At 54.7% G+C, this 25,629-nt stretch overlaps 1 protein-coding gene across 2 annotated transcripts in view; it reads right to left on the bottom strand.

Moving 5' to 3' along the window:
• Nucleotides 1–697: 697 nt before the first annotated feature.
• The window catches only part of MAD1L1 (mitotic arrest deficient 1 like 1), a 454,569-nt gene continuing 429,637 nt past the window's right edge, over nucleotides 698–25,629 (bottom strand). The window contains exon 17 of one of the 2 annotated variants that reach the window (XM_058569410.1): nucleotides 698–1,433. In XM_058569410.1, coding sequence (XP_058425393.1) covers nucleotides 1,275–1,433 — 159 coding nt within the window. In that variant the 3' untranslated portion in view covers nucleotides 698–1,274. The remainder of the gene's footprint in view (nucleotides 1,434–25,629) is intronic. The other variant, XM_058569409.1, reaches the window with a different exon arrangement.

The raw sequence follows: 25,629 nt of genomic DNA, 5'->3' as shown, positions 1-25,629 counted from the left end.
TATGAGCATAGAGGCCAAAGTCCCTTGGGGCCTGCAGGCTGCACCCTCGGTGTGGGCCCCTTCTCATGAAGGCAGCCCCCCATCCCTGTGCCACCTGAACCTTGACCCGCAGGAACCTCAGGTGGGGAGTGGGGAGAGGGCTGACCCGAGACTTGGCCGTGAACCCATTAGCCCTGGGCACCTTGGTGGGAGGTGTGAGCTCCTGGGACCCCGAGGTCCAAACCCTGCGTTATAGTTGGGAGGACGGTGGTCCTGAGATCACCAAATGAAGGAGAGGATGTGAGTGTGGAACCAGCGCCTCACCTGTGGGGGCTCGGGATTTGAGGAGACCCCTACCCCCGTGAGGGGCCCAGGCTGCCCCTGTTGCCAGCACCTATGAGAAGGGCTTGAAGCCGCCTCCCGGCCAGCTCCCGAGGCCACAGAGTGCGAGGGCCATTGGTCCATTTGGCAGGCAGGGAACCTGAGGCCAGGGGGCCACTGTGTCCCATCTGAGCACTAGCTGTGCGTGGGCTCTGTGCATAGACGCGCAGAGAACGCCTCAACCCTCCAGATGAGCGGGCTGCTCCCTTGGTGGCTGTTCCTGGGCTGCCCACCCCACTGTCCCCCAGACCTCTCCTGGGCTTGGACTGCACGGGGGCCATCCCCTGGTGTCCAGACTGAGTGTCAGCAGAGGGAGCCTGTCAGCTCGGGGGCTCAGACACACACACACAAGCTGGGCAGGGGTGGCTGAGGAGAAAACTTTATTTCATAAGGAGCCAGGGACCTTGGCTGGTGGCCACAGGTCCACCCACCAGGCTCCATGCACGGCCGAGTTTGAGCGGTGTGTGGGCGGGGGGGACACCGTGGTGGTGGGGGGATAGGAAGTGGGGCCACAGAGCACTGCCCCCAGGCTGTCTGCAAGAGCAGCCTCACGCTGCTTTCCAGGACGGAGGTGAGGAGGAGGGTGGGGGCCCTTTCCTGCAGAGCAGGTGTGAACTCAGGGATCCAGGGGGGTGGGGTGGGGCATCCCGGAGCAGCTTAACCCCTGCAGGCCAGCGGTGTGCCCACAGGGGTCCTGTACACGGGATGCCGACCAGTGGGGGGTGACCGGGTCGGGGCTCAGAGGGTCCCATCATGTCATGATGCTGCCCTGTCTGGGCAGAGGGTGGGACATAGGCTGAGGAGGCTGGGCTGGGCGGGGGGCGGGCACGGGTGGGATGGCACAGCTGGCCTGGGTGGGGCTGGGACCTGCTGGAGGCCGAGGGCATGGGCACCGGCGGGCCCACGGCTGCCGGCTAGGCCACGGTCTGGCGGCTGAAGAGGTCGAGGGTGAGGGCGCTGAGGAAGGCCGGGATGCTGTCCTGGCGCAGCAGGTGCAGCTCGATGAGCTCCTGCACCGTGCGCGAGAACTCCGTCTCCAGCAGCTGCATCTTGGCGCCCGAGGGTCCTGTGGCCTGCAGGGTGGGAGGGAGACACAGAGGACACGGTTAGCGCGGCAGTGGGTCTCTGGGGGTCTCCCCCTCCCTCCCCACCGGCCCCTCGAGCAACAGGACAGGGAGGAGCCGAGAGGCCCAGACGACCAGGAGGGCTGGCTGCGGGGGGCCAGTGCAGCCTGGCTCAGGCGGGTGGGAGGCCACGGCCCTGCTGTCCCAGGCTTCCCTCCACTTGTCAGAGCTGGGGCCAGACAGGGACCGGCCGGTTCCCAACCCCCCCGCCGAGAGAGGCCGGCCCGTCTGCCCAAGTCCCGGCACTTCCCAGCAGGCGATGCTATCTCTTGGGCCTCCCGGGAGTGGCCAATCAGGTCCCAGTAGGCGGGGGTCTCATGCACATTTCTGGAATCCAGAAGCCAGGAGGTGGGGTGTGGACCCCAGCTCACCAGCTCTCAGGGCCAGCCTGTCCAGCCCTCCCCACTCTCCGACCCCAGCAGTTATGAGGAAGATGGACTAAGGAGTGCTCGTGCCAGGCGCCGTCCTGAGCACGCACAGGGTTAACTCGGGTGCTCCGCGATGGTGCGGGGCTGCGAGGGCTGATGCTGCCCCATTTTACAGAGAAACAGTAGAGGGGCCAGTGTCACACAGCGAGGGGCTGCTTCGTGCCCAGGCGGGTGCCGGGTCAGGGCCTCGCCCACCTCTGCACCCGCTGCCCTGTTCTGTGCAGACCCAGCAAGGGCAGGGTCTCTGTCATCAGGGCGGGCGCAGGGCTGCCCGTGGAGGCAGCCGACCCAGGGTGAAATCCTGTGTCTTCCTGGCCACGCGGCCTCGGCTGCAGAATGAAGGGGGATTCCCATATGGCAGCCCCGCTGGGAAGTTAACTCCACTAGGCGGGGCTTGCTGTAAACGCCCTCTAGGCCGCAGTTTTCCCATTTGTGCAGCGAGGGAGCCGCGGTCCTGCACGAGGGAGCCGCGGTCCACAGCTCTGCCGGCCCACAGGTGCTGGGGACCCGCGTGAGGGGCTGAGGGCAGGAAGGGCAGCAGCAAGCAGCTGTGGGGGCCGGGAGCGGGGCGGGCAGCCCTGGAGAACCTGAGGGGGAGCTGCGTTCTCCGCCCCAGGAATCCTGGAGCCCAGGCTCTTTCCTTCCGTTGCTTCTTTATGTAAATGTCACTTGTACTTGGGAAGAGCCACAGAGGAACAGACCTGTCCCTCGGGACTGAGGAGACAAGCCTCCGAATACTGTGTGCCCAGGGCAGGCCCCCAAACTAGCTGGTCGGACCCTCGTGTGCAATGGGGAGACTGAGGCCCAGAGAGCTTGAGGCTGGCCCAGGTGACATGACAGGTCTGACAGAGCTGAGCCCAGCACAGGGGCTCCTGAGGGGGTGCAGGGCAGCCGGGGTTCGAGGCTGGGGGGCAAAGGCCGGAAGGTGCCCGAACACCTGGGCAGGGGGCTCTCAGTGCTCCCTCCCTCCCTCTTACAGACCCTCCTGCGGCCCCTGGAGACTCCCAGGGGCAAGAGAGGCTGCCTGACCCCAGACAGCGCCCTGCCCGCCCTGAGGTGGGCCTGGCCTGCCCGCAAGCCCAGGCCAGGTGAGTGAGACACCTGGGGCCACCCTGGCCCAGGCTGCAGCCTGCCTGCTGGCCTGAACGAGCGCCACCTGTGAAGGCCAGCCCATGGCAGCCGGGGATGGGAAAGTGTTCAGGGTGAGCTGGGGCCCCTGCCTGGGAAGATGGAGCCGTAGGCCAGACAGAAGCCTGTGGCCTCTGCTGCCCGGTTCAGCGAGGCAGGGCCCTGGCAGGGGCAGCTTAAGAGGTGTCGGGAGCTGTGTGGGGTGGTAGACGCTGAGGGCCAGCCCCCGCCAACGGAATGAGCACCCTCCCGCTCTGCACATCTGACCCGGTCAGCTCGGGGTGGGCTGGGACACTCCCTGCCCTGAGGACCATGGCTGTCCTCGAAACTAGAGAGTCCCCAGGCTGGAGGGGACATGCCCGCAGGGGACAACCCAGTGACACACGCACACTCCTGATGGTGGGGAGACCCCCCCTTCCCAGACAGCTCTCACCAGGAAGGGCTTCTCCTCACTGATCCCCAAACCTGCCCACTCCCCGCTCCCTGGTTCTCCCTCAGTGGGATTCTCCTAAGGGCCACCAGAAGCTGAGAAGCACCGCCTGCGGCCCGTCCATGGGGCTGGGACATGTCCTGTGTGCCCGTCAGTGCAGCCCCAGGTCAGGCTGGAGGTGGACACGCTTCTCCCGGCCCACAGAAGCCTGACAAAACACTCCCTCTCAAACCACGCATCTGATGAAGGACTCATATCCAGAATATACCTGCACCTCTCACTACTCAAAATAAAAAGACAAATGACCCAATTAAAAAGTGGAGAAACACCCTGAACAGACATTTCTCCAAAGAAGATACACAAAGGGCCAACAAGCACATGAAGCAACGCTCAACACCATGAGTCTTCAGGGAAATGCAAATCGAAACTGCAGGGAGACACCACCTCACACCACGAGGACGGCCACAGTCAAGGACAGACGAGGTGAGTGGGGGTGAGGGTGTGGAGCCCATTGGTGGGCATGAAAATGGTGTAGGTGCTGTGGAAAACAAAAGTTACACATATGACCCAGCAATTCCACTCCCATGTGCACGTCCGAGAGAAATGAAGACCTCTGTCCACACAAAAACTTGTGCGTGAACATTCATAGCAAGGGTATTCATGACAGCCACAAAGTGGGAGCAATCATCAACAGATAAACAGATAGACAACATGTGTCCAGCCACCAGTGGAATATTACTCAGCCCTGAAAAGGAGTGAGGTTCTGCTACATGCTACCCCATGGATGAACCTTGAACACATGTGCTAAGCCAGACACAGAGGGCCATGTTTGTAGGATTCTACTTATATGAAGTGTCCAGAACAGACAAATCCAAGGAGATAGAAAGTAGATTAGTGGTTGCCAGGGGCTGGAGGTTAGCTAGGGTGGGGCTGAGGGAGGGAGAAATGAGTGACTGCTAGTGGGTACAGGCTTTCTTGTGGAGTGATGGAAATGTTCTAACATTAGATTGTGGTGATGGCTGCACAAATATGAATATATGTAAAAAAAACAAAAGCTCCCTTCTGCCAGCAGCCCATTGGGTGCTCCCCACTTCCCAGGAGCCGCAGGGGGTGGCCTGGCAGTCACCAGGCAGTTTGCTCTGCTGGTGTGCACGGCTCACCCCTGCACCTGGGCAGGCCTCAGGCCCAGCCCAGCCTGAGACAGGGAGAGCCCACACCTGCTGGCAGGCGTCAGCTCCACCTGACGGCCCAGAGGGAACCCGGGAGGCCCCACGTGGTCCAGGCCGGGATGTGCCCGTCGGGGGCTCCCTCTCAGACTCCAGGGAAGGAGTCAGCGCATGTCAGCAGGAGCCCGTTCCAGCTTTGCATCCTGCCCTCTGCCACACGACCCCACGACCCCTGAGCGGCCTTCAGACTCCCGCTCACTCCGCGGGCTGCCGCCTGTCTTGTTTGCTGCATGTCCCTGCCTCTGCTGTCTCGCTCGCCCCGGCCGCTCTCTGGGCAGCGGGCCGTGTTCCCTGCCCATTAATACATGCAGCCTTGTCATAGTTCAACAAGAACCATTTCTAAACAAAAGAAAGAGAAACCACTCTGACCTTTTACCAAGAAAATCCTTTCATTTCTGCCTTCTGCTCTTGATTCTGAATTTTTTTCCCCTAAATGTCAGAGGCGCTGATTCTCCTGCAGCTGTCGCGGGAGAGGGGGGATGGCGGGGCACAGCCCAGGCTGGGGGCTCTCCTGGTTCAGTGGGTGGGGGGACCGCTGGGCCCTTCACACGGCACTGCCCCGGCCGGGCCTCCCGTCCCCCGGAGGTGCTCAGCCGCCTCTGACTCAGGACAGCCGTTGTCTGGGCACCTCCCGGACCCGTCCTAACCCTTCTTCCCCCTGCTCTCGATGAACAGCCAACACCAAGCCTGGTTTGGATCCCCCGGTCCGCCCATCCAGCATTCATAAGGCGCCTACTCTGTGCCTGGCCCTGGGCAGTGGCGGGAGAATGAGGCCACAGAGATACCCGCCGTGCCTGTGGCAGGAGCACAGGGGGCGTGTGGGAAGGAACGGTAACCAGAGCCACTTTCTCATCTCAACCCAAATCAAGGCCAATCCAGTGTCCGTGCTCTGCCAGCCCCCGTGGACCAGCGGCGCCCCCTGCAGGCCGCCAGCCCCTCCCCCAACTTGGTGCTGTGGGCCCAGGAGCCTCCTGGTGGCCGCGCTGTCCGGTTCCACTGGAAGGGTCTGGCCTCCTCAGCCGCAGCCAGAGCAGTGGGGTTATCGGGAGGTGCCACTGCATTACACCAGCTGATCAATCTGCTCCGGGCTCTCGTGTTCAAACACCACCCGGTCCCCAGGTACCTTGTAAATCACTCTAATTAGGGGCTGTTCACTTAAAATTAGAGTGCAATTTTTTAAAAAGCAAATTGCCCAGTAAGACACGTTGGCTGTGGCTAGAAATATTTATGGGCGGCTGCACTGTCTGTCTGCGTCCTCTGCCCCTGGTGTTCAGCAGTGACAGGCTGCCATGTGGCTGCAGGCGCCCCGTGGGGAGTGAGACACTCGGCCGTAATGAAGACCTCTGCTGCCCGGTGGCCGGCTGTCACGGTGCTGCAGCGGCCCAGACCTGGCCTGGCCTCGCCTCGGGGCCTCCTCCACCGGACAGCAGAGCGGGCCAGCCCAGAAGGTTTCCCAGCCAGACCTGGGATGCTGGGGCCCGGCTGCCATGGTGCATGTCCGCGGAGCAGCAGTGATGCTGGGGCATCGCAGGCAGGGGCAAGGCCCCCATTTCAGGGTCAGCTGGCCGGGGGCTCCGGCCCTAGCTCTGCCGCTGTGGGTCACTCTACAATGAAATGCACGACACAGTCCCTCTGTGGTGCTTGCACGATGCCTGGCTCCATGGGGGGTTTATTAAATGCGGTCTCACCCGCCACCCCTCAGGCTTCTTGGTGTCCCAACCAGCAGGACGGCACTTGGTGATGCTCCCGGAGCAAGAGCCCTGAGAAGGAAACTGCTCGGGGCCAAGGAAGGCCCCACAGAGCAGAGACAGGCCAGCCCTCTCCCCCAGGGGGTCTGCGTCCCCCACTGCAGGGGTGGTGAGGCTCGTGGGCAAGGGGCAGAGTGTGAGGGACTCCTGTCCAGTCAAGATCACCTTTTGCTGAGGGCACTGAAGAAGATTCCATAAATGAAGAAACACACGAAGGAGGAATCTAGAGACTAAACCCACTGCGAGGTGTGGAACCTGAATCCTGGTCCAAACACAATTCAGATAATACAACGAGATTATTCCACAGTCAGGGAACGTCAGAGCTGCTCTTCTCAGACATCGGAGCTCTGTGAACACTGCTCCTCTGTGACGTGGCACTGTAGTGTGTTAATGAAACGTCCCCACTGCTTCCTGAGGAAGTGGCTACACCAAGGCTGGAGGAGGGAGAACAAGATGAGCCTGGAGCATCTTGGGGTGCCTGAGAGGAGAACAGAAAGTGGGGGCATGTCAGAAGGACACGGGAGCCAGACCTCAGGGAGAGAGACAGCAGGGAGATCCTGAAACATGGGGAAATTAAATAGCACTCTTCTAAATAATCCACGGGCCAAAGAGGACGACGTCCCGAAGGAAAGGAAACTGTGCAGAACTGAACGAAGGCTAAACTCGTCAAGGCTGTGGGCAGACCTGGGCAGTGAGGGACACTGCAGGGCTCGAAGCTCACGTCAGAAAAGAGGGGAGACCCCACGACAGCTGGCCAAACTCCACCTCGAGAAACTAGAGAAAGAAGGGCAAAATAAACCCAGACCATGCAGAAGGAAGGAATAACAAGGAGCAGAGCCGGAATGAACAAAGTTGAAAACAGGACAAGAGAGAGTTATTGAAACTAAAGGCTGGTCCTTTGAAAAACAGCGATAATGTTGGCAAACCTCTAGCAAACTGACAGAGGAAAGAGAAAAGTTCCCAATATCAGAATGAAACAGATCCTGAAGCTATTAAAAAATAAGAAGAAAATACCACAAAAAACCCTGTATGCCCATAAACTTGACAGCTTATAGGAACTGGGTAATTCCTTGAAAAACACAAAGTACCAAAACTCAGCCAAGATGAAACAGAAAACCTGAATAGTCCTATAACCATAAAGACAATGAATCTGAAACTAAAAAGCTCCTCAAAGAGAAATCTCCAGTCCCAGGTGGTTTCACTGGAGAATTTTATCAAACATTTAAGCAAAAATTAACACCAATTTTACACAATCCCCTCCAGAAAACAAAAGAGAGGGAATACTTCCTGCTCAGTATTAATCTGCTTCCAAAATCGACAGACAGCAAACACACAGAAAGAGTAAAAGAAAAATCCAGACCACATCTCTCGTAAACTTAGATGCAAAATTCCTCAACAAATATTAACAAATGTAATCTGGCAACACATAAAAAGACGATTACACCATGACCAAGTGGAACCTATTTTTATGTAAGGCTGGTTCGATATTTGAGATTCAATCAACGTACCCACCGTCTCAATGGGGTAAAGAAGAAAAGTCACATGATCCCATCGACAGAAAAAGCATTTGACAAAATGTGACATCCATTCATGATGAAAACTCTCAGCCAACCAGGAACAGAGACGCAGCCACTGCGTCCAACAGACAGTGCGGTTCCAATGCTGGGGGGCACAGACACAGACCAACAGAAGGAACAGAGAACCATGAGAGAGAAACACACAAAAGGGTAAAAGCAATTCAGTGGAGGAGGGGTGGCCTCTTCCACAGACTGTGGTGTAGCACTTGGACATCCCCAGTTAAAAAAAAAAAGAATTCTGACTTAAACCTCACACCTCATACAAAATTTAACTCAAAACGTACCATGGACTTAAATGTAAAACACGAAACTATAAAACTTAAAAAAAAAAACACACAGAGGAAAAATATCAAGATCAAGGACCAGGCAAAGAATTCTTAGACTTGACACCAAAAGCACAATCCATACAATAAAACAAGCAAACACACTGGAGCTCATCACAGTTAACAGCGTCTGTGCTGTGACAGCCTGTGCGGAGGACGGAGGACAAGCCACAGACTGGGAGACCTTTGCAAGTCACGTGTCTTACAAGGGCGGGCACTGATGCGTCTGCTCTCCCTTCCAGAGCGTCAGGTCCACAGGTTGGTCCTGTCCAGGCGTCTCCCCACCTGGAAGGGCCGGTGCAGAGGAGGCCCAGCGAGCACTCGCCACGTCGATGGTGCTGCGCCAGCACCTCTCCTCCCAGCGCTGGCCGTGGCTGCCATGTCCCATTTATGTCTGTGCTTCAGTGATGACTGTCTATCCCCTACTTGCTCCACGAGCGCAGGCCTGCTCTGTCTTGTCTCTGCTCTGTTCCCAGGATAGACCTGACCTGGGGCTGAAGTCAGGATGGGTGGCCAGCCAACGGCCAGCACGGCCCACAGGGGTCACCTTGCCCACATGCTCTCAGACGCCCTGAGGCCAGCTCTCAGCTCAGCACTGGCTTCCCTGAGAGAAGCTTGTTCTGTTTCCAGATAGGAAGCTGGGAGCTGCAAGGCCCGGGGGAGGCAGGCTGATTGGTGGCTGTTTTCACAGTGGCATGAAAATTCCATGTTCAGATCTGGGGGCAACACATACTTAATTGCACACGGCTTGAGGCGGCCCTGCTTTCTGCGCAGCCCAACCACTCCTGTCCTGGCCTTCTCCAAGGCCTGCTCCCTGAGCCTCAGGCTGCGTTAGGAGGGAGGGGCTGGGAGGATGGGAGCCCTGGGGAAGGTCACGTGGTTCCCACCTCAGGGTGGGAGGGGGACATCAGGGCTGGTTCAGGCAGAGCCACGTCCTGCAGCTGGGACTCAGCCCGGCCTGCCTGGCCGCCTGGCCCGAGACACTTTGGGGCTGGGGGTGGCTCTGTGGGGGGCGGTGGGGCAGTCGCGACCGGCAAGTGTGCACTGAGGGCTACTGAAGTGCCAGGCCCCCATGACTGCTCAGTGCCGCTGTCTGCAGCCACCTTCTGGCCGCCACTCATGCCCACCACAGGCCTTCGGGGGGAAACATGCCATCCCCACACTCAAACGTAGTACCTACCCGACTGCTCTGCTCTGACCCCTCCACCTGGGCAGCCCCCACCCCAGTGCTGGCCTGGTGGCACAGCTGTCCAACATCCGGGCTCTGAGGTCAGTCAGAGCTAGTTTCTGACCTTGGCTTCATACTTAGAAGCTGTGTGTCCCTGGGCACACTGACAAACCTCTCTGGTCCTGCCTGTAAACTGGCATGGCTGAGAAGACTAACGACATCAGGGGCGTAAAAGCACCTGGCTCGAGGGCAATGTGCACAGCGGTGGCCAGCTTCAGCCCAGTCTAAAGGGGACGGGGGCTGTCCCTCGGCCCTGACCCCGTCAGACAGCCTCCACTGGGAAGGGAGCTGCCCCAGCCTTAGGCCCATCCCGCTGCATGGGGGACAGGTCTTCCACCAAACCCTGGGCCTCCCAGAAGCCCTCCCACCCCAGCTGTGGAGAGGACATGGGCCTCCTCCCCCCAAGGACCGGCTTGCCCCTGCTGAGGGCAGCCCCGTCGCGTGCGATCCGGGTGTATGCAGACACCTGCTCTCAGAGCTGCACGAAGGAGGTTCTGTTTTGATGAGGCTGCGAGAGAATCAAAGCACTCCCATCTTCAAAGGAGAATCTGGGTTTCTCAGCAGAGAATGTGACACATTCCGTGCCCTTCCATGCGCTCACAGGCTGACTGGGGAGAGTGGCTCAGCCCATCAGTCATGAGCTCGCCTTCGACTTCCATGCTGGAGAAAGCCCCGCGAGTCTGCACTGTGGAGATGCACACTCATACACACACACACACTCACATACAATACATCCTTGTGCAGAGAGAAGAAAAGGCCGCTAAAAAATACATCGAAATGGTAACAGCCGTCAGCTCAGAGAACTAAGACTAAAGATGGTTCATTATGGTTTTCTGCATTTTCCAGATTTTTTACTAAGACTGCACGTTATATTTGCAATCAGAAAAAATTATATCTAAATTATATCCACAAGAGCTGAAGAGCTTTGAGAACAGGCGAATAAGACATGTGCACACGTCGGGGCCTTACCCGCTGGTCGGGGCCTGGGGCCTGTGCAAGGCCCGGCTGTGGTGCGGACACCTTGTATCCGGGACTGGCACTTATGGGACATCCTGCCATGGTGCCCTGCTGCTACCTGTCAGCCTCCAGGGCTGGTGTGAGCTCGGCCCTACAGGGGCACCTGGCTAGCTTCCTCCCAGAACCACCCCACCTGTGGGCAAGCACCTTAGGGGGTGCATTGAGGCCAGCAGCTTGCTGCCCACCTGCCCCCAGGTGTTCTGGGCTGCAGGTGACACACTGGGTGTGGCAGTGGGTGATGCTGCAGATGCTGGTGTAAGTCACAGTGCTACCTGGGCCACCCATGCCCTGCAGGGAGAGAGACGCACAAACTGCCCATCTGGCTCTTCAAGAACCTCGGCCTGTGGACTCCTCCTTCAGGCTGGCCACTAGGATGTGCTTTCACAGCCCATACCCGGCTGCGCCTCTCCCTCACCTCGGCTCCAGTGGCTCCTACCGCCTTGATGACCCTGTCCCAGCCCCACGCAGGCCACCCCCACCCTCTGCTGAGCCTGCCAGTTCTTCCCGGCCACGTGCAAGCTTGGTCTCCCTCCTTCTCCATGGCCAATGCCTCCTCACTCCCCCGAGGCCCTTCCTGACGCCACCCCCAGCTCTGACGCATCGCTCCGCCCAGGATGACTGGCATCCCTCAGGGCGAGTGGGTGACACGGGGTGAGGCCATTCTTCTCTGGGTCCCTGGTGCTCGGTGCAGGTGGACCCCAAGGAGGCCTGCAGCACGAGTGAACACAGAAGGACACAGTGACAAGTGGGTCAGGACAAGTCGGACAGAACGCTGAGAACGTTGTCCCGACATGAAGTTCCAAAGAACGGAAGCATGTCCAGCACGGGGAAAATAGCTCACCCAATTATCCAGCTTAATTGTACCGAGAAAAACGTCTAAATACTGCATGTTCTAATTATACCACAGTTATTGGAATTCACCGTCCCTGGCGAGGGGTGACCTTTTCCAAGAGTGATTTGTGGGGAGGGCAAGGCCAGGCACCCCAACAGTTGCAGATCAATCTCAAACCCACAATTATTATTATTATTCTATTTATATGGCTTTCCATCTTTCCTACGGGTGCTCCATTTTAGATCCACACACAGCTGCGCCCACAGCCTCACGAGGGAGGGAGAGGAGGGCGCACGTGGGGTGGCGAGGACCTGAGTGGTCATTTCCAGTGAGCCTCGCCCATCACAGGGGGGCACCTGAGGCTACAGTTCAGTGGCGCAGGGCCAGGCCCAGTCTACTTTCTCCATTCCTGGCCCAGGCCTCCTTCCAGGTCCTCCGCAGCCAGAGAGGGCCCATGGAAGGGAGCGGAGGCCACCAGGAGTCCTGGGGCGGGCGTGGGGGGCAGGGAGAAACGCAAGTGGGGCAGGCAGGAGAGCCCAGTTGGAGCTGCCACAGAGCAGGCCGCCTCATCCCCATTCTCTCCAGGGGGGCAGAGGGCCAAGTGCAAAGAGCCCCAGAAAGGACTCTGAAGGCCCAGCTTGTCCCTGGACGTCGTACCAGCATTCTGGGAAAGCCTGGGCCAGCCCTGCCACTCAGCATCAGCTGTCTCATCCAGCAAATGGAGCCCATTTCCCCTTCCAGCCCTCAAAGGCAGTGACGAGGACAGTAAGAGAAACGTTAGGAAGCCTCTCTCTCCTCATCCCTCCATCCAGACATGTTGCACCACCTTGGAGTGATTTTCTCAGGAGCTCACGGGGGAACAGAATTGTCTGAAGAGCGATGTAGCCGGGGGAACGGCAGCGGCTGAGAGCCAGAAGACCTGCACTCCACCCCTGGCTGCCCTCCTGTTCACTGTGTGACTGTGGGCACATCGCTTCACCTCTCTGAGCTGGAATTTCCTGTAAATGGAGACACTGCATCCGTGCTCCCACCTCAGATGACAACACACGTCGAAATGCTTGGCAGGTTTCCCGCCAAGATGGAGGAACAGCGACAAGTTTACCCACCCATCCATAACAGTCAGAGAAACGAGACACAAAAACATGAAACAGCGGTTTCAAGTTCCGGGACAGGAGGGAACGAAGGGTGGTGGTCCCTGAGAGACGGGAAACCAGCTCTGTGATGGTCCTGCTACCCCCTTGAGAGATTTTCTGGGCACAGTGAGGGAGGGGCCCAGGCAGAGCCGGCGGACTCTCCGGGTTGAGGAGACAGAGCTGAGAGCTGGGGGACCATAGCGGTAAGGGGTGCAGGACAGAGTGCCCGAGAGGAGAGCCTCACACAGAGAGAGGACTGAGCAGAGGGTCCCTGAGGACTTGGCAGAGCATGGACAGCACACGAGTGTAAGAAACTATGAGACCAGGAAAACGCCCGTGAGGATTAGAGCAACACCACCACAGGGCGTGAGCCCACAGAGCTGGAATAGTGCCGCCCCCACCAGCCGCACCAGAAAACCTCCTTGTCACAGGCGCAGGGTACAGGGCCAAGAAGGCTTCCCCTCAGCGACAGCAAAATTAGCCCTCGGCTATGTGCCACTCTGGTCCTGCTCACCAGTCTTCAAGCAAGACCCGAAAGGATCACATTGCTCCCGTGATTCACTGCACCCTGAACCAAGCATTAAGAACAGTCACAGGAAAACAAAAACACCCAGCCCCCAACTGGGAGAAATGCACAGTGTCTGGCACCCATCAGAGATGAGAGGCACGCAAAACCCAGGAAGGTACAATTCACAGCGAAGAAGAAATCAATCAACTGAAACTGATCACAACCGATACTGATGTCAGAATCAGCAGATGACATTACATTAGCTATTATGACTTTATTCCACATGTTCAAAAAGCTGGGGACATAAAAGGTATAAAAAAGAGTCAAATTGAACTTCTAAAGATGAAAACTACAACATATGAGATGAAAAGTGTCCTGAGAGGGATTAATGGCAAATTAGATGTTGTGGAAAAAACATCAGTGAACTTGAAAACAGCACTAGAAACCATCCACGATGAAAAGAAAAAAGTATAAAAGAAGAAAGAAACATGCATGAGTGATGAGAAATGTGCATCAAAGGATGTACTATCCATGCCACTGGGCTCCTGAAGGGAAGGCCCAAGACGTGTGAGGCAGGCAGCTTCTGAAGCGGCTCCCAAGGATCCCTCCTGCCTGCTATTTGCACCCCAGATAAACCCCTACAGAATGTGGCTTATATAAATAAATATGGCAGAGGGATGGCACGTCACTCCTGAGGTGGCGCTACAAGACTGTGACTTCTGTCTTGCTCTCTCTCCGGTTCCTAGAGCTCTGATGAAGCATGCTGTCACATAGTGAGCTGTCCACACAACAAGGAAGTGAAGGCAGCCTCTGGCCACCAGCCCATAAGGAAATGAATGCTGTCTACAACCATGCAAGTGAGTCTGGAGCTGATCCTTCCCCAGTGAAGACCTGAGATGACTGCAGCTCCAGCCGACAGCTTGACTGCAGCCTGAGGGCCATGCTGAAGGGAGGAACCAGCTAAGTGCTCTCAGATTCCTGACGTTCAGAAATGTGAGCCACCATGTTTGGGGATAATTTGTTATTCAGTGATAGATGACAATACAGGAGGACGGAAAACAAGTACTTGAATAAATAATGGCCCAAAACTTTTGAAACATGATGAAAATTAAACTGACAGATTCAAGAAGTTCAGTGGACCTCAAACACACACACAAAATGAAGAAAACAACACTAAGGTACATCATAATCAAACTATTCAAAACCAATGATAAAAAAATCTTAAAAGCAGTCAGAGAAAAACAGACACATGACCTCAGAGATAAAGAAGACAGCAGATTTCTCACTGGAAACAATGAAAGCCAGGTGACAACTGAATAGCATCTACAAAGTACTGAAGACAATAAAAAACCAAAACCAGTCAACCAAGTCAATTCTATACCCAGTGAAGATATCTTTCAAAAAATGAAGACTTCTTCAGACATGCAAGAGCTGAAAGAATTCACTGCCAGCTGACTGGTACTACAAGAAATGTTGAAGGAAGCCCTTCAGACAGAAGGAAAATGAAGATGGAAACATCAGCCTACACAAAAAGAAGGAAGAACACCTCACTCCTTCAATGAATGAGGAAGTGGTAGCTGCATGTATAGATATATGAAAAATTTATTATTTAAATATCTGTGAAAGATAACTGACTAGTTAAACAAAAATAATAACAATGTGTTATGGGGTTTATAATATGTGTATACATAAAATGTATTTCAAGGAGAGGCCTGAGGCAGGAAGGAGAGACCTGGGAGGAGCGTAAGGTGTACGTAGAGAGTGTAAGAACTGTGAGGTTCTTATACTGTACGTGAAGTGTATTATATCACTGGAAGTGACGAGATGTACACTACAAATCCTAAAGCAACCTGTAAAATAACAACATAAAGAGTTACAGTTAATAAGTCAAGAAAGGAGATATATGAACTTGTACAACATACGCAATTAATCCAAAAGAAGGCAGAAAAAGAGGAACAAAGGAGAGGACAAATAGAAAACAAATAACGAGATAATAGGCTCAAACCTAATCACAGCAGTAATCAACTTAAATGTAAATGGTCTAAAGACGCCAGGAAAAAGGCAGAGATTGTCACACTGGATACAAACAAAAGGCTCAATTACATGCTGCTTGTCAGAAACACTTAAAATCTGAAGACACAAGTAGCTTAAAAGTCAAAAGATATACCACACTAACAGAAGCCAAAAGCCGGAGTGGCTACGTTAATAGTGGACGACGTAGACTTTAGAGCAAAGAATATTATCAGGAATAAAGGTCATTTCAAAACAATAAAGAGATTAATTTATAAATGAAATAAAAACCAATACAAATGCAAGAAGGAATAGATAAATCCATAATTATAGTCAGAGACTTCAATACCCCTCTCTCTACAATTCACAGAACAGGAAGACAGAAAATGGGCAAGGATACACAAGATTTGATAATACTGTCAAAAAAACTTCACCTAATTGACATTTATAGCACACTCCAGCAGAACACACATTATTTTCAAGTACATTTCTCTAGTTAGTCAGCATTCTGGACCTTAAAATAAATTTAAAAGGATTCACGTCATACAAAATATGTCCTCTGACCACAACGAAATTAACTTAGGAACTAATAACAGAAAGATATCTGGAAAATTTCAAAATATTTGGACACTAAATAACACACTTCTAAATAACCAATGGGTCAAAAAAGGAATCAAAAGAGAAATTAGTAAGTAATTTTAATTGAATAAAGATAAAAACAAAGTACCAGAATTTGTGGAATGCCACTAAAGTAGAACTTACTGGAAAATCTATAGCACTAAATGTCTACATTAGAAAAAAAGAAAGGTCTCAAATCAATGACTTTGCCTTCCATCTTAAGAAACTAAAAGAAAAAAGGCAAATTAGACCCAGAGTAAGCAGAAGAAAGAAAATAAAGATCAAAGCAGAAACAGAAAACAGAAAAGCAATAGAAAAAATAAGTAAAACCAAGAGAAGTTTCTTTCAGAAGATTAATAAAATTGATAAACCTCTGGTCAGACTGATCAGGAATAAAAGAGAGAAGATACAAATTGCTAGTATCAGGAATGAAGGAAGTAATAGAGCATTACAAGTTCTATATACAATAGTTTATAGACAATTCTTTCAAAGACACAAACTACCAAAGCTCACCACAAAAGAAAGAGTTAACCTGAATAGTGCTGTATCTATTAAAGAAATTGAATTTGTAGTGAAAACTTTCTCACAAAGAAATCTCCAAGGCTAGATGGCTTTCCTGGTGAATTGTATCAAGCATTTAAGAAAGAAATACTATCAACTCAACATAAACTCTTCAAGAAAATTGAAGAGGAGGAACACTTTCAAACTCATCCTATGAGACCAGCATTACTATGGTACCCAAATCAGATAATAATATTACTAGGAAAAATCAAAACCAAAGACTACAGACCAAAAAGCTTCAGGAATATAGATGTAAAAATTGTAAACAAAATGGTAAGCAACGTATGTTCAATAACATATAAAAAGGATAATACATCATGATCAAGTTGGGTAGGAGGGTCTAACCCAGGAATGCAAGGCTGGTTCAACAGTAGAACATCAATCAAAGTAATTCAATATGTTAACAAAGAGGAGAAATCAGATGATCATCTCAATAGATACAGAAAAGATCTGACCAAACCCAACACACACTCCCCAAAAATATCCTTAGCAAACTAGGATTAGCAGAGCATTTCCTCAGCCTGATAAAGCATATCTATAAATAGCCCACAGCTCACACCATATTCAGTGGTTTAAGATGGAACACTCCCCCCTCAGATCAGAAACAAGACAAGGATCTTCACTCTCACTACTTCTATTCAATGTCGTTCTGAGGTCTACCTAGGAAAATAAGGCAAGAAAAAGAAAGAAAAGCCTCACATTTGGATAGGTAGAAGTACAATGGTCTTTCCTCACAGACATCACTGTCCACGTAGAAAATCCAATAGAATGTATTAAAAAGCTACTAGAATTAATACACGAGGTTAGCAAGACTGTAAAGTAAAAGATCAATACACAAAAATGAACTGTTTTATATACTAGCAACAAAGAGAAATTAAAAGTAAAAAACAATACCTTTTATAACAGCATCAGACTATGAAATACTTAGGGATAAACCTGACAAAAGATGTGAAACACCTGTGTACCAGAAACCAGAAGCCAGTGCCAAGAGAAATCGTTGATGGGTTGGAGGACTCACGATTGTTAAGATGGCAATTCTCCCCCAAACGATGTATAGGTTCAATGTAATCCTAGCAGGCTTCTAAGGTAGAAGTTGACAAGGTGAGTCTAAAATGAATATGGAAATGCAAAGAACCTAGAATACCCCAAACAACTTTGAAGAAGAACGAAACTGAGGCTAACACTATCTGATCTGAAGACAGTATTGGAGAGAGTGTGGTCCTGGTGAACAGATGGCCTGGCCCACCCCTCCAACCCCAGCCTCTCTACTGGGACCCCTGCTCTCCTTGCTTGGCTGCTCACCCTCCTGGCCTGCCCCACACACTCATGCCCTGAACATCTGCACACATGGTCCTGCTGCTGGAAATGCTCTCCCCTCTTCCAGCTGGAAAGACTTGTGCTTCCCCTGTGAGCCCAGCTCCACACCACCTCCTCGGGGCCTCCCCGCTCCTCTGCACTCCGGTGACACTTGGGAGACACGTCTGATGGTTTTCATATCGGGTTGTACACATATCTGTTTCTATCAGCAGCATCATCATAAATCTACACCACAACAAGCCCACAGCTCAGGGTCTTCTTTTATTGACTGAGCAACCTGAGAGGGAGAGGGAGGAATTCTCTCCCTGCTTGGACCCAAGCTGCCTCCCTCCTCCACTGGTACTGGAGGCCAACTCTACGTCCTGCACTAGACAGGGGTACAAAGACAGCTGAGACCCAGGCCTGACTGTAAGGAGCGGGCAGTCCAGAGGGCACAGAGGCCAGACAAGGGAGGGCTAACGGGCCAAGAGAGCCAGGTGGTCCTGGCGTGTTTCAGAATGGTCCAGACTGTCCACATTAACATCTCTGGCCTGTGCTGCAGCCTCTTCCCTGGCCAGTGGCTGTGGGGGGCAGCTCTGACTGGTGGGGTCGGACGCTGTAGGGCCACTCCCGCAGGGGTCGCACTTCACAGGTGGCAGGCGGGACATGACCGGTGGTCTGGGTGCCCATCTGCTGCTGAAGCTGCTGGAGTGCTCCTGCCTGTCAGGCGCATTATGCTGGCTCTGAGTTAAAAATAACCCCATGACTGACTTGGACTTCCAGAAAGTTCCATCTCTGCAGTCACTCTGATGTGAAGAGCGGCCAGACGTGCTCTGCTCTGGGCTTCGCCACTCACCTAGGTGAGCAGGCCCCAACTGGCTGAGACTGCCGCTGCTTCTGTGCAAAGTGGACAGTAGTTATTCAGAGCCCAGGTGCCGTGGGAAGAGACCGTTGTTTGTCCCGAGTTCCGACACATCCAGGAGACGCCCACTCGAGCGCACGGTGGCGCAGCGCAGCTCAGCCTCTGTGTCCTGGTTAGAAGATGAAAGCTGTCTCCATCTCGCACAGCGAGAGTCCATTCTTCTCCTGAGCTTCCAGGCCAAGGGCTCTGATGGCAGCTTGATTTCTGTCTAGTTCTCAGTCCAACCAACAGGCCGAGGTTGAAAGAAGCAAATAAGGTGGCTCGGCCTTGCACCAGCCTCACAGCCCCTTGGCCCCCAAGAGAGGCTCTTCCGAGGAAAGGAGCAGGGTCCAGAGAGGGGGAGGGTGCTGGGAGCCCTCAGTTCAGAGGGACTTGAGCACCTGAGGCCAGTGTCCATCAGTCAGTGCAGCCTAGAGGCCCCTGGGCCCCCAGGACGAGGGAACACGTCTGCGTGCGAGGCTCCAGGGCACCACCCTCTCCGTGGGAAGATGCCCCCCTGGTCTGGCAATGTGACAGCCCCTGTGTGAGTTCACCTGGCCTGACTTGGGGGTCTCCATCCCTGCTGCAAACCACAGGTGTGCCCAGCTGAGACTGTGGGGAGCCGGGTGCAACGGCGTCCCCATGGCCCTCAGCCCTGGTGTTTCTGCCACCATCTTTGTGCCGACTACCCCACTCACTGCTTTGGCATCGGTATCATCTGCAAATTGCCTTGTTTTTCATCTTTGGCAGGGCTGGAAATCTGATCATGAAAGGGAATTTTCTTTTTTCTTTTTTAATTAGTACTTGGTAATATCACCAAGCTGTGAGTTTATGGCTTTGTAGATCTTGTGTTTTTGACACTAATTACTCACAAAGGCTTTTTAAACTGCATTTCAACTCTGCAACTGCCATGCCGGTAATTAAGCAAGAGAGGAAGCCGCAACAGATTTCACATTTGCACACGGCCCTTCCCACCTGGGCTCCAGGCGTCCGTGTGGCCGCAGTCCTGGTGGCCCCCACGGAGACCCAGCCATTCCCGGGGCTCCGTCCGGCCCGGGAGGCCTGAGGTGGGTTCATGCAGGATTCTAGCCCTCAGCCATCCTGGCTGGCGGCGTGGGGTCTGCTCTCCACCCAGGAGCTAAATTATAGGCCCCTGACAGCAGTAAAGGAGCCAGAACTAGACATTTCACCCAAGACTCCTGAGACTCCGCACTCGAGGTGCGTGTTCCAACAGCTGACTGTCTCCTGGAGCCCCCAAGAGGGCCAGGCCCCCGCACAGGACAGACCTGCCCGCTCTGAGGTCCTCCCTCACCCACGGGGCCCTGCAGCCAGGTGCTCACTCAGACATTTCCCGAGCATCTACTGCATGCAGCCGCAGCGCTCTGTCTCTCCCCTCCCTCCTCCTCTTCTTCTACTCCCCGTCCCCCCCACACTCCCTGCCAAGAGGACATGGAGTCAGGTCGCTGCAGGCCCGAGCAGGGTGTCCAAGTGTTAAAGGCCACGTCCACCTTCGCCCTCCCCGTGGCTGAGTGTGAAAGCCAACTTGGGGGGAGAGTGACTGTGTCTGAACCCTAAGCCGGGGGCTGGGCTCCAGCACGGCTTACTAGTGGGTCTGCAAGATAAAATGGTACCTGGGCTTCCCAGTCACTGTGCTTCCGGAGTGTTTGCAGAGTCCCCAGGAACCTCCTAGAACGGAGAGTGGCTGGAAGAGCAGGATCTGGTCACTCTCCAGCAGGATTGTACCAAATACCACCACGGACCCTCTGCAGTCAGGGTCTGGCCACCTGCCAGCTCCCACACCCCTCTAAAGCTTCACTCTGAACCCAGCAGGATAGTGCCTCGTGGTCTCTTCTCTGTCTTCCTGGGAGAACCTAGAGGCTCTTTGACAGGCGATAAACCATCCGGACAGAGTTGCACCTTTCCTCTTGTTTTTAAGACCCAGGCCAAGCCCTCCCTGCAGAGCAGGCCAAACCTGGAACAGCCTGGCCTCCAGCGCCACCGAAGGCTCTGGTTCAATGACTGGGCGACATCGGCCTGCCCACCCAACTGTGCTGAGGCTTCCTTAAACACAACTGGTTAGGCAAGGTTTAATGCTCCTTATTGCAATTCTATTTTAAGATGCAATTAAAACATCTCGTTGCCGAAGTACACAGCTCCTATTGGGGTTTTTTTCCTAATATGAGGGAGTCAGAAACAAAGATGGAGGCAGGACCTGGGCTCCAGACTCGTTTCTGAAGTGGCAGGTTTTGTCAGGACTGGTCTTCCGGGAGAGAAGGCCGGGGAGATCCGTTATAGGAAGACGCAACCCCATGGGCGAACCATGGGGGTTGCTGAGCCCTCTCCCACCAGCAGCAGGGCAGGGCCACGAAGCCGACTTCAGGACGTGAAAACCTCCTCCAGTCTCCACATTTCTGCCCATTTCAGGCACCACCATGCTGCCGCCACGGCGCGAGGGACACTTGGGAAGTTTCGTTTTTTGTAAGGGGACCAAGCACACCCACCAATGAGAGAGAGGCGCTGGACAGCGGTGAGCAGAACCTGCTTCTGGAATATTCAGGCAAGTCAGTGCAATCTCACTATGACTGAAAAGGCAATTTAAAAAAAAGCCGCCGATTTCGGAAGCATCTCAGCCAGTGTGGCTGAGCCTCGCCCACGCTGGCTCCACTCAAGTTCACAACCTGTTGTGTAACTGTGTGCATCGCCAGCCGGCCGGGTCACCCAAAAACCCAGGGAAACAGTGAGTGCACACACTTCTGTACAGGCCTTCCTCGACTGCAGGCTGACCTTGGGACAGGACAGGCTCATGCCCGAGCCTGGTGCTCCATCAGTGCTTGGGCTGGACTCTGGGAGGGAGTCTAGCAGGAGACCACGTGGGCCCCCATCAGGCAGATCCGGAGAAGAGAAGAGCTTTCATGAGGCCCTTCTGGAGGGCAGTTGGCCCAGAGGACAGGAGAGCGGAGCCTGTGGGGGGTGGGGGCGGCAGGGGCGGGCAGGGAGCTGTAGCTTGGGGTGGGGTGGGGAAAGTGCCCCCCAAAGCTGCCGCACGTGGGACCTTCTTGCTATGTTGGGGACTCTGGTCTGGCTGGGCGTCAACATCTCCCTTAACATTTACCTTCTGGAGGCAGAGGGGGGTCTGGGTAACACAGAAGCCCAGGGCCCCACCCCTCCTTCTCCAGGGCTGCCCCACAGGATGATCAGGTGTGGCTCAGCATGCACTGGGCACTTCACAAAGAGGGTCCACTGGTCTGACTCCGTCTTCCTTTTGGGGCTTCTCAGGAGACAAGCACTTGGAGATTAGGAACGCGGGATCTGGGCTCAGATAGAGTCTGCCTCTCTGCCCTGCAGCCCCTCCTCTGAACAGGGGAAAGACTACCGCCCCGCAGGCAGCTCTCAGGATGCACGGCCAGTGAGCTGTGCATTGGCAGAGAGCCACAGTCACTGTCACCTGCATCAAGCCTGTGCAGCAGGACAACAGGAGAGGGGGGGAACCACAGTGACACCCAGGGCTTGTCGTGCTCACACTGGGCACAGGGCATGGGGGAGGGACACAGGCAGCTACTGCCGTTAAGGGCACTGCCCAGGCTGGGCTTCAGGGACTGACCACAAGGAAAGACTACAGCGCGGTGGGGGTGGGGGAGCTCCTCCCCAGCGACCCCTCATGGTGGACTGCTGGCCGGATACCCACCACCTGGGCACAGCGTGCTGGGCTCGGGGTTGGGAGGCCCCACTATTTATTCCCAGCCCGTCGGTAGCTTTTCTGACGCCGAGGCCGGGACTCGCGCTCCAAAGTGCGACTTGATCCCACACAGGCCGTGCACAGAATACTAATTCAGGAGAGGCGGACGGCTGTGACCTTGGCCAATTAGACAGCCCTTGCCAACTCCCTTAGTTGTCCTGACGCTGGGAAGTCAACAACCAAAAAACGGCCCGGAACCCAGCTGAGCCCGTTTAACTCTCTGGTTCACGTCGACCAGGAGATGAGAGGCTGGGCCTTACCTCTGCCTCTCTGTCCCCAAGTTCCTGCGTGTTCCTCAGCTGGGAAACGAACCGGGAGGTTTCCCAGCCTCCAGCTCCGAGGAGAGGCTTCCGCTGCCTCGGGAAGAGGTGTGCAAGGCCAGGCTGGGCCACTGTCCCCAGATCTCTCCGAGGGCTGGGAGGAGCCCTAAGTTGGCGCCAGGATGGTGGCCATGAGCACAGAGATGTGCAAACACATTCAGCTCACCACACAAGTGACAGGCAGACAGGGAGCCTTTCACTGGGGCTGCACTCCGGGGACCTGTTCTAAGGCATCACCGTCCAGACTGTTGGAGGAGCCTAGACAGGGCCTGTGCCACTGGAGCCAGGGACAGGCAGGAGGGGGCGCCGGGCTCCATGTCCTCTGCAGACTGCACGGCGCCAGGCATTCTAGAGCATTCCCAACGCCAGGCATGTCCCCGCTGCCCTTTCCCACAGGGGCTCCATCTTCTCGCCGGCAGCACAAGCCCCCAGCCACGGCAGCCCTGGAAGTCACTGGGTGGCAGCCCCAAGCCTCGTGTGGCTGCCCCTCCCTCTAGCTCCGCAAAGACTGGCAACATTCTGGGCAAGTCGGAGCACAGCCAGGGTGGGGGTGTGGTTTGCCCTCACAGGACAGCATCTCACTGCCAGGGTGGATGATGCAAAAGCCACCTAGGGAGCACCCACGCCCAAGGGTGCCCTTCAAACAAGTCATTTGTACCCAAAGTGAACTTGAACCGAAGGGGCTGCTCAGAACCGAGGGGCGACCTGGAACCAACACACAATGAGGATGCAGGACCAGGAGGTGACTGCCTGGATCTGAGGGGTCATCTGAACCAGGGCTCTCCCCTCAGACAATGACCCAGCTCCCCCAGCCACACCTCTGGCCCTCAGGAAGGAGACACTGTGTGCACTGGCATCATTGAACAGACCTGAGCGAACCCGCCCCTCACTCTGCGAGTGGGCGTCCGAGTCGACCAGCGCACAGGTGCATGGTGCTGCCCTGCCCCCAAACTCCCGCCCTCAGACAATAGGGAGGAAGTGCCTCATTCTCTGCAAAAAATACTCCAACTGATGCAATTTGCGTGTGCAAAATGTGTGAAGTGCATTTTCCATTTCATCAGTGCCTCAACCTGTATGAAGCTGCTATTCACTTTCAGACCCGTTTCACGAGGCCTGAATTATATTATGGGATTTTCTTCATCTTGCAATAGGAGATTTCATGTCCTGCTGATAGCTCTGCATTTTCATTGACCACATTCATTTAAAGAAGAAATTTCACAACATCTGCAGCTGATTTGCTCCTTGGTCCCAAGAATGGAATACAAATCATCTCCTCACACCCGGCAGGTATCTTTCTGTGATTTAATTTCAGAAATGATTTTTTAAAGGACTCCAATGTCCCTATCTGTCCTGGGAAAGGGAAATTACTCTTCCTTCTGGGGGTGTGTGAAGACCACATATCTTCCCCAACTTGCCTGTCCTTTTCCACTGAGTAAGCACCGGTTCTCTTTCAGGACACATCCCACATGCTGGAGCTGCAGGAGCCGCTGTATTTACGGAGCAGCAAACCAGGCAGTGGCTGGCAGTACTGGCAGAGGCTGGGGACAGGACAGAGGGAGCTCAGCGGTTCAGGACAATCCTGCAGAGCTGGTAGTTTAGGAAGATTCAGGGAGCCTGGCACCTCTACCAACAAAGGGCAGGAGACCTTTAATTGTCATCTGTCCTGCACGACTCAACATGCAGGAGGGGCTGCTCTGTGCCTGGGAGAGGAAAAGTTCCACAGGCTCTCTCACGTCCCACCAGGGACCGTTGAGCACTCAGCTCCCTCCCAGCAGCTGCCATCACCCTGTCTCCCCCAGAGCAGGACATCTCCCAGGGAGCAGGATGTCTCCCCCAGAGCAGGATGTCTTCCCAAGAGCAGGTGTCTCCCCCAGAGCAGGACGTCTCCCTGAGAGCAGGATGTCTCCCCAAGAGCAAGTGTCTCTCCCAGAGCAGGGCATCTCCCTGAGAGTAGGATGGCACAGCTTTACAGGCACGCCCAGGCTGCAGAACCTGGGAAAGTCGCCCGCCCTTCAGAACCGCGGTTTCTCCTTCTGAAAATGACAGAGAGTGGGGCCACATTTGATCCCCTCTGTGTGCCTGGTGCCCAGAACAGGACACGGCCTTGCTAAACGTTCGAACGGATGAATCAGCGAGCTCTTCCAGCGCCCGTGCTGGGCGCTGGGCCGTGATCCAGCCGCTGCACCTGTTTCCCCGCCCCTCTCTGCCCTCTGCCAGCAGCCAGGCTCTGGGTCCTGCGTGACGCCGGCCCAGGCCAGGGGCAGCCTGGGGTCTCCGTGACTTGTGCTCTCTCTCTCCCTCAGGTAGCTGTTTGTCTTCCAACTGCCAGGGCCCATCAGCTTCATCAGACACTGACTGGCTCTTTCTAAACACATACTCAGTCGGTCTGAGCTCCTGACAACACTGGATCTTTAGTCCCCTGTGGGGGCTACTCTTGGGAGCAGCTGCTCATTATGAGCAGGGGAGGAGTTCTGGGAGATGCTGGCAGGGGTGGGATGGGCCTGGGGTCAGGATCCCTGCAGGAAAGGGACCCTAATAGCAACGCAGCCAAGGATGGAGGCCGTGTGCTAGATGCTCCAGGAACAACCTGTGTCACCCCCTCAACCACGTTAGCAGATGGACATTACCATCGCGCTGTCCCTCCCTCAACATTCCTCATGCCTGCAGTAGCCAGGCCAGTGTCAGGGCTCAGGGTACTGAACAACCAGACGGGACCAGCAGGTGGTCGGGGCCTGGCCAATCAGCCCTGCCCGCCCAGCGACAGGACCCCACCTGACTTGGGCCAGCCAACATGTTTCGGGCTGATGCTAACAGCCAACCGGGGCCTTGGACTGGAGGCTCATGGCCGACTGTCACTCCACATATCTTGTTTGATCCAGAGTGCTGTTTACAAATGTGAGCCAATGTTTTAAAATCAGGAAATTTAACATGAAAATTGGGAGTTTCCAGCTACTATGAAGCCTGGAAACCTGGGTCCACATGCCCCATGGCCACAGTGTGGGCTAAGCAGGATCCCCGCCCCAGCCCCCACACTGCCGGCTGCTCCCCGAAGGCTGAGGCCAGTTAAGGGTCATGGCTGGGCCTTCGTCGTGGCTTCTCTCACAGGACAGAAAGGTCTCCCTGTG

This window comes from Diceros bicornis, chromosome 26, assembly GCF_020826845.1.
Source record: "Diceros bicornis minor isolate mBicDic1 chromosome 26, mDicBic1.mat.cur, whole genome shotgun sequence".
Taxonomy (NCBI): domain Eukaryota; kingdom Metazoa; phylum Chordata; class Mammalia; order Perissodactyla; family Rhinocerotidae; genus Diceros; species Diceros bicornis.
Note: the sequence above shows the minus strand (reverse complement) of the source record. Positions and strands in the feature narration are given on the sequence as shown.